This window comes from Aphelocoma coerulescens, chromosome 4 (assembly GCF_041296385.1).
Source record: "Aphelocoma coerulescens isolate FSJ_1873_10779 chromosome 4, UR_Acoe_1.0, whole genome shotgun sequence".
NCBI lineage: Eukaryota > Metazoa > Chordata > Aves > Passeriformes > Corvidae > Aphelocoma > Aphelocoma coerulescens.
In genome coordinates, this window is record NC_091017.1 from 45,881,206 (window position 1) to 45,889,756 (window position 8,551).

At 39.4% G+C, this 8,551-nt stretch overlaps 1 protein-coding gene across 50 annotated transcripts in view; it reads left to right on the plus strand.

Annotated features, from left to right (window-relative positions):
* TENM3 (teneurin transmembrane protein 3) overlaps positions 1-7,930 on the plus strand; it is a 1,310,258-nt gene extending 1,302,328 nt beyond the window's left edge. For all 50 annotated transcript variants that reach the window (XM_069013799.1, XM_069013797.1, XM_069013796.1 and 47 more), the window contains 2 exons: positions 432-562; positions 4,314-7,930. In XM_069013799.1, coding sequence (XP_068869900.1) covers positions 432-562; positions 4,314-5,069 — 887 coding nt within the window. In that variant the 3' untranslated portion in view covers positions 5,070-7,930. The remainder of the gene's footprint in view (positions 1-431; positions 563-4,313) is intronic.
* Positions 7,931-8,551: the final 621 nt, after the last annotated feature.

Below are 8,551 nucleotides of genomic sequence, written 5' to 3' on the forward strand. Positions count from 1 at the left end.
TTAAAGTATTGATGATGAAGATGTGACATAAAGCATGTTTAGCCTGACCATGAAATTCCAGTTAGTTTAGGCTGTATGACAAGGAAATCTCCCCTTAATTGCACTGCCATAATTGTTCTAGAAGTCACAGAGGCCTTCAGACTTGCTGAACCCTGCAATACCTTTCAACTGAGCCTAGTGCAACTCTAATATAGAACAGACATTATCTTTTAAGTTTAGAGCTGTAAGTTTCCTGTATAAGTTTGCTATTGTAGCTGTAGCACAAATCTAAATCCATACATATCAAAATGAAGACTGTTGAATAATGTTCATGATACAAAAGGAAATCAACTATGCCAAAAGCTATTATATGTAAAAATGGTATAGTTGCAAAATATAGAACAATTCTAATATTTTTCTCAATTTTTTTTCTTATAATTATTCTCTTTCAGATGTTAACAGCTGGCTGGTGACATTCGGCTTCCATCTGCACAATGCCATCCCTGGCTTCCCAGTTCCAAAATTTGATTTAACAGAACCTTCTTATGAACTTGTGAAGAGCCAGCAATGGGAAGACATACCAGTAAGAAACAAAACTAAACATAAAAATTGAACAAGATAGAATGTTCCCTTCTATTCAGATCTTATTAGGCATGGATAATTCTGACAGCCAGAGTTATTTGCTAAGTTAAATCCAAACAATACCTTTATCTACTTTCAAAAGAATTTAAGAAATTACAGATGGAGGGGTTTTTTTACAGCTTTGCTCAGTTAGGTACTATTTTATACAAGCTTTTGTTTGCTTTCAGCAATAATAAAAATTTAAAAGACAATAATCAATGAAAACAAGTTTAAGATGCTTTAAAGATGTCTAATTTCATAGCAGAAACTACATAGATTATATTTGTACTAACATTCTGCCTGAAGACAGTAACTGAACATTGTAGTAAAAAATAGACTGTGAAATAAACAGAACAGGTGATAAAACATACATATACCAGGCACCACTATAATTTTACTTCTTTTTAATTTTAGCCATGCATTATGGACACCATGTGTTACATGTAAAGATAAAATACTGAAACTGAAATTACCTGAGGTAAAACCTATTATATTACATAAAAGTAAAACTCCGGTGCTTATGAAATTCTTTGAAAGCAAAAAAATGAACTTTCATCCTGAAAACCTGCTACAGTTTTAAATAATGAAAAATAAATGTGGAAGTAAAATCTAAGTCTGCTATTCAAGAAAATTGTATTTACAAATTAGGCTTACTCAAAGACCTACGTCCTCAAAAATCCTATTGTTTTTGGTTTAGAAGGAAGAGTTAAGAGACATTAAAATGAGTGATCCCATTGTAAGCAGTCAAAAAGTATCTCTTTCGACAAGAATCATGATAGAGAATGTTACAAGAATTAAAGATTATATAATCTTAAAAAATCCTACAACCTAATGTAGACAAAAGTCCTTAGAAGGGTGGCCCAGCAGAAGGGAACATATGGAAGCTAACTTTGTATTTAGGAAGTTAGTTAGTTAGTTAGTTAGTTAGTTAGTTAGTTAATTTTTAATAGCAAGTAATTGAGTAACAGGGAAAGACCTTAGAGCACAACATGGGATTAGTGTTTCCCATGAGCAACAAAAACAGTGAAGGAGGAGCATGACAAGCACCCCGGTTGTATTGGGAGATCAGAAACCTGTCGTCAGGCATGGCTGTGAAGAGCTATCAGAAGTTGTTTATTTAGGTCTCAAAGGCTAAAGAATGAAATCATCCACTAACACCAGCAAATGCATACCAGGAACAGAACCAGTGTGGTCAAAGAGATAAGAACAGACAGCTAGTTGTCAAAAATCTTCAGGAGAGAGTTCAATAACGAGGAATGCCAGGGGCATGTGACATGACAGAGCAAGAAGCATGTGATAGGAAAACAAAGATTCAAAATTCTCAGGTAGGAAGAAGCTGCAACTCTGATATTCACTGGTGAACAAGCACATGCAAACAGGAGGCAGAAGTAAACACACAAACCACTTAGCATTTTGAAACATTCTGGAGTGAGTGAGCTTTACTGAGCTCTGAGGATACATGTTAAAAATAAACAAACTTTGTCATTATGAAGTTGCTATAGCATCTTGCTGCTCTCACTGATGATTGCTGTCTACAATATATTTTGTGCTCAATAGCTTTTACATAGGATTTACAACAGCTGAAATCCACACTTGTTAGCAAGTGCAGACAGAAATCTGCCACATTCAAGAAGAATGGAGAGTCCAAGTTAATTCGTAATTCCGTCAGGAACTGTCCCCTCCAGAAAGCTACCCTTGTGGCAAAACAGAGAAGCCTTTGCAAACTTTTTGCCAGGCTTTGATCAGCAGCAAGGCTGAATTAAATGTTGTTTGAATCTTAATGACTCCTGCTTGGTCTCCCATCCAGAAATTTAGGAAAACAAAACATGCTTTTGACTCATTTGTCAGCAGTGAATCAAATGGTTCAAGCAGTATTTTACTGAAAGGAGAAGGGGTCAATTGGAAGATAAACTGGATTGTCATCAAAAACGAAGTAGTCCTTTTCAAAAGTGCAGCCAAAGCTATTTAAATCTTTGTTTCCTGCTGAGGCAACTGCCAGGGCAGCTGTCTGCTCCCCACCTCTATCACTACAGCTCATTCACAGCTTGTCGCTGTTACGACCCAGGGTTTAGACTGATAAGATGTGTCTGTTCTGCACAGTTGTAAGGTCTCATCCCAGCCACAGCTGACCCTGTAATTTGAGCTGTTTTGCTATCTAGCTGCACTAGCTAACCATTCCTGCTAGCTGCTTCTGCTCTTTCAGCTCTTCTGGCTAACGACTGCAGTTATGCCGACAGGTCCCACTCCCCAGCCATCCTCTTTACTGAGAGTGCATCTGGCATAGTGGGCTACACACAGCTCTTCCATGACATTCCTAGCTTTTCTATTAGACTGGCTTGTTGGTTCTTTTCATTCATTGCCCCTTGTCTTTGCTAGCTATGAACAAAACAGTGCTGTATTCACGGTTGCACCCAGCTGAAGTTCTTAGGGAAAAGCTCTTTGAGGCAGGAAGCTGATACTTGGAGTGAAATGGAAGGTCACACAGCCGGATTGGCCACAGTCTTTTCACACATGCCCTTTTATCAGTTTCTGCAAGTATTTGTAAGAAAGGGTATCAGTCCCCAGTCCCCACCTCACTGGTCCATACCATTTGCTTCCTTGTCTTTAACTGTAAAGACTGCCATTACAGTTTATTTCCCTCATTCCTTTAGCAGCTTGAGGGATTATGAGAGCCTCCCTGCAGTTCGGTCTCAGGCTGCTGCTACTTGAGAGACGCTTATCTCCTGACTCAGCATAAAGAAAGGCTTGTTCCAATTCTAAAGCACAGCTTCATGACCTACAAAAATCTCCTCAGTTTGACTGGATGCATGGTAGACAGGAATCATATTTGAGCAAGCTCAGAGGAAGAGATGACACCATAGTAAGATGACGCTGTAGAGTAAGACAGTTCTTACCTGTTTTAACATGACATGACCTGGCAATGTGCACTGGCAGCCCATAAAGCCAATCATGTCCTGGGCTGCATCAAAATCAGTGTGACCAGCAGGGTAAGGGAGGGGATTTTGCCCCTCTACTCTGCTCTGGTGAGACCTCAGCTGGAATACTCCATCCAGCTCTGGGGTCCCCAGCACAGGAAGGACATAAACCTGTTGAAGCAAGCCCAGAGGAGGGCCACCCAGTTGATGGGACAAGACTATACATGAGCAGGTGGTGACAGGACCAGAGGGAATGGGTTCAAATTGAAAGAGAGTAGGTTTAGATTACATATTAAGAAAAAATTCTTTACTGTGAGGGTGGTGAGGCCCTGGAACCAGCTCCCCAGGGAAGTTGTGGATGTCCCATCACTGAAGGTGTTCAAGGCCAGGTTGGATGGGGCTTTGAGCAACCGGGTCTAGCTGAAGGTGTCCCACAGCAGGGGGGTTGGAACTAGATGATTTTCAAGGTCCCCTTCCAACCCAAACCATTCTGTGATTCTTGTGGTTATGTATTGGCTTTGCAAGTCTGTCCTGTGCAGCCCAGTAAGTAGCCCCTGAAGTTAAATATTATTTTTCTGCAGGTTCTCAGGGAGACAAAGAGTAAAAGCACTAAACATTAGCAAAATAGTCTTGTAACTCAGCAGAACAAGCAGTATGCAGATCTAATTAACTCCTTGGCACTGTCAGTTGTGGCATATCCTGTTGTTGTCCACGGGCAGCACACCAAGAAATCCTGGCTGTTTGGCATTTAGGGGGCTACAGATGGCTGGTAAAACTTCTGTCTGTTCTTGTTTACAGCCAATTTCTGGAGTGCAACAACAAGTGATGAGACAAGCAAAGGCTTTCCTTTCCCTGGGAAGGATGGCAGAAGTGCAGGTCAGCAGACGGAAATCCAGTGGAGAAAAGTCATGGCTGTGGTTTGCCACGGTAAAGTCTCTGATTGGGAAAGGGGTGATGCTCGCTGTCAATCAAGGCAAAGTGCAAACAAATGTGCTCAACATTGCAAATGAGGACTGCATAAAAGTGGCAGCTGTTTTGAACAACGCTTACTACCTAGAAAACTTGCATTTCACTGTGGAGGGAAAGGACACGCACTATTTTATCAAGACCACCTCCCCTGAGAGTGACCTTGGGACACTGAGGCTGACAAGTGGGCGTAAGGCCCTGGAGAATGGCATCAATGTCACTGTTTCCCAGTCCACCACTGTGGTGAACGGCAGGACTCGTAGGTTTGCTGATGTTGAAATGCAATATGGTGCTCTAGCGCTTCACGTCCGCTATGGCATGACACTTGATGAGGAAAAGGCCCGAATACTGGAGCAAGCCAGGCAAAGAGCTCTTTCCAGTGCCTGGGCCAGAGAACAACAGAGAGTAAGAGATGGAGAGGAAGGCGCCAGGCTGTGGACAGAAGGAGAAAAGAGGCAGTTGCTAAGTGCTGGAAAGGTACAAGGATACGATGGGTACTATGTACTCTCTGTGGAGCAATATCCAGAATTAGCAGACAGCGCTAACAATATACAGTTCCTCAGACAAAGTGAGATAGGAAAGAGGTAACACACTGGCTTAGCTCAGGCTGCCAAAGAGACTGTGTACCAGTGTCTTCTAAAAAGGAGACCAAACTGTTTTGCTGCATTACTACTTGAGCCTAAGCTTACATCTTTGCTCAGATTTTTTTCTGTAGCACAATCCAGACTCTGTAACAAAAAGAGCGCCTTCCAGAAGAATGATACTGCTAATGACAAAACTTTTTTTTCTCAATGACCTTAAAGGTGATCTGCTTTAAAGAATATGTTTACATATGCATATCGCTGCACTCAAGTTGGACTGAAAAGTATTAAAAAAAAAAAGAAGAAAAAAAGAAAATAAAAAGGCCTACAGATTTTGCAACAGGCTGTCTGTTTCTTTGAGGCACTGTATTTAATTAAGATACAGACCCATACAGTGTTTCCAAATAGTACTGAATTGTTGACCTTTGCTTACGAGAAGTAGTCTCTCTTTTTCTCTCTCTCTTTTTCTCTCTCTTTCTCACTGCATAGGATGTGGTATATATCTGTTAATTTTAAAACGTGGGGCAAAAATTACTGTTTATAGACAACCCAACTGCATTAAACTGTGCTGCTTTCTAAAAGGACATTGGCACAAGTGACTTATGCTACCATGGGAATTTAATAATGGATTTTACAATGCTAACATGGTTTGCCTTGGGAGGAAAATGGCAAGTAGAATCCTTGTTGCATATAAGCAAAGGAAACCCTGATTTTTTTGTAAATTATGTGAGACAAGTTGTTTATGGATTTTTATATGAATTACAATTTACTGTACATCAAATATTAGTCTCAGAGGAGTTAATTTATGTAAAGTGTTTAAAAAAGTTTATACTTAAAAATAAAATGATAAAAACATGTGCTGTGTGTGATTTTTTTTAAAGAAAAAGGAATTGCACCTTTTATGTTATAGCTGTACAGTATAAAGGATTATATTGTAGAGATATAACAGTGATGACTAATGTCCAAAAGTGTTAATATTTTTGTATTAGGTTTAAAGCTGTGCATCTATCACTCTGCTGATAGGATGGGACACTCCACAAAGTGGCTGGCTGAATCAGACCACAGCTCCCTCCCCTCCCTCTCCTGTCACCCAGGCCAGTGCCACTTCATCAGTCATTGTTAGAAGGCACAGTAACCAAATAAGTCTCATTTAGTATGATGGAAGACTTTAATAGGTTGGGGTTTCCTTGTCTTTTTCCACCCCTAATGTAATAAATGGACATTTATTCATACCAGGTGGGGTTTCTGTTGGTTTTTTAGAAGCTTTGTTTCACAATGGAGGAATAGTGTCTCAGGTGCTTGGCAAATTGTATGTAGAAGAAGAAGAAGAAATTATGTAGTTTCATCCAGTCATGTCAACTTTGTCTTCTGTATAATACAGCTCTTTTAGATGTTAATAACTCCAGATAGAAGAAGCGTACCTCTGACCTGATGCTACAGAATTGCTCTTTAGGCAGGCAGGCTGTTCACTAGGCTCATCTCCTGGCCTTCAGCTGGCAGATCAAATCTCATTACTGTGAACACTAAACCTGGGGATGGAGAGGAAGGTCCAGTTCTAGTGCCTAGTCTGCATCTCCACACCACTGCATAGATTTGGCATGCTCTGCTCCAAGGCCCAGTATATTTGCTGCAGGAAGAACTGAAGTGTGCAGCTGGTTCCTTATAGGAAGCCTGTGGTGGCATCTATGGCATCTGTTCTACATCTTGGCTGAAACCATTCTTAGAGCTTTAGTCTCAAGAGCACTAAATTCAGCCACAAAAATAAATATTTTTAAGATGAGACAAAATTGGGGGTTTTGATGTTCATTGAAATATACACAGTATTTCTATCCATGTATTATAATGACAGAACATAGTAAGTGAACGTGTCTTAACTATGAATGGTTCAAGTGGATGTAATAAAAATAGTTTTCTAACTGCTTTGTATTCTGAGATTCTATGGTATTACATACTCTAAATTGCACATTAGGATTGTTTGATAAACAGATTTGAATTTCTCCCAGCCAAGTCGCTACCGAATCTACAGTATCAGTGCTATTACTGTATGTGTGTATTTGGTAGAGCATACAGAACTAATTACACATATAATGAATGCTAATCATCTATTAGAATTAAAGCACAGATTAGTTGTTAGTACTTTTACCCTTGAAGCTTGAGGGCCCTAAATTTAGAGAGGATGGTATGTCAGACCCCAGAGGCGTGTCATTGATCTACGTATTCTTTTAAAAAGATGTAAAATGCTAGGTGTTTGCAGTTCTGTTGGGTGGCTCTTCCACAGCACTGTATTTAGCATGCTGTAAGTGCTCTCTGTTGAAATAGGCTCATATTCTAAATTATGTCCAATGTTTCTGTTCTGTTTGAATATGAAAAGCTTGTATAACATGTCAACATTGAAATATATCTTCTACTTGGCGCGTACCAGTCCCTTCTCCTTTGTTCTGGCACCAATAAACAACAAATTATAGTATCTGTTGGTGATCATTTTAGATGCAGTCAAATCAAGCCAATTAGTGGCCTTGTTAGTAGGTATAATGAGCCTATTTCTTGCTAAAAAAAGACTTGTGATCTGGACATGCTCCTGCAGGAAATAGTGACCTTGGGGAACATAGGAACAAAAGATCTTTTTAAAGAAAAAATATGCATAATTAAAGAAGCATATTACAAAAATAAGAAAAAAAGAAAGGAGATTCTAAGTATTTTAGACAATGCCAGTCAAAATGCTATCCTGATATTTTGAGATGTATATTTCGTCTGATTTGTATTGTTCTTTTAATTTGCCTTCTTAACTTTATATGTGTCCTGAATTTTCCACAAATTGATAACTATAGATTGCATCTAGGCTTTCCAATAAAAGCCAACCCAATGTGTGTGTGTGTGTGTGTTTATATTTGGGTTTTTTTAATCTGTATGTCAGATATTGCATCTGTGCTGCCGCTTTTCTCGTATCGAAGAAGCAAAGTGATCCCCTTGCACTGGTATTGATTCATTTGCTTCACAGTTGGCAGTATCTTTTTTTTTCTCTATCCAATGGCTTCATCTGCTAACTCAGCAAAGTGAATTACTCCATGGGATCTCTCAGGGGGCCTATTTTAGAGAAAACATTAAATAGACCTCACAAAGCCAAATCTTTTATGGATAAGGAAAGCCAAAGAACAAAAAAATCACTTAGAACTGTTTTCTCTCATATTCTCTTGAGTAAAAATATGACAAAAAGTACTTGATTATAAAGAATTAGATTGGCACTAGTAGTTACCTATATACACAGAAGAGATCCTTCAACCTGCATTTAGGCCCGCTTCGCAGAAACTGCTGACTTCAGCATTGCTCTGCGTCAAGAGACTGCTTTCATTTTATTTGGGACAAGCAGACTTCACCACACTTACTTTGTAGTGACAACCTTGAGTTGGTAGCATGTTGATACAGCACTAATCAGGTCACTGCTTAGCTAACTATGGCCTAATTTTGTTATTAAAAAAAAAAAGGCAGTAA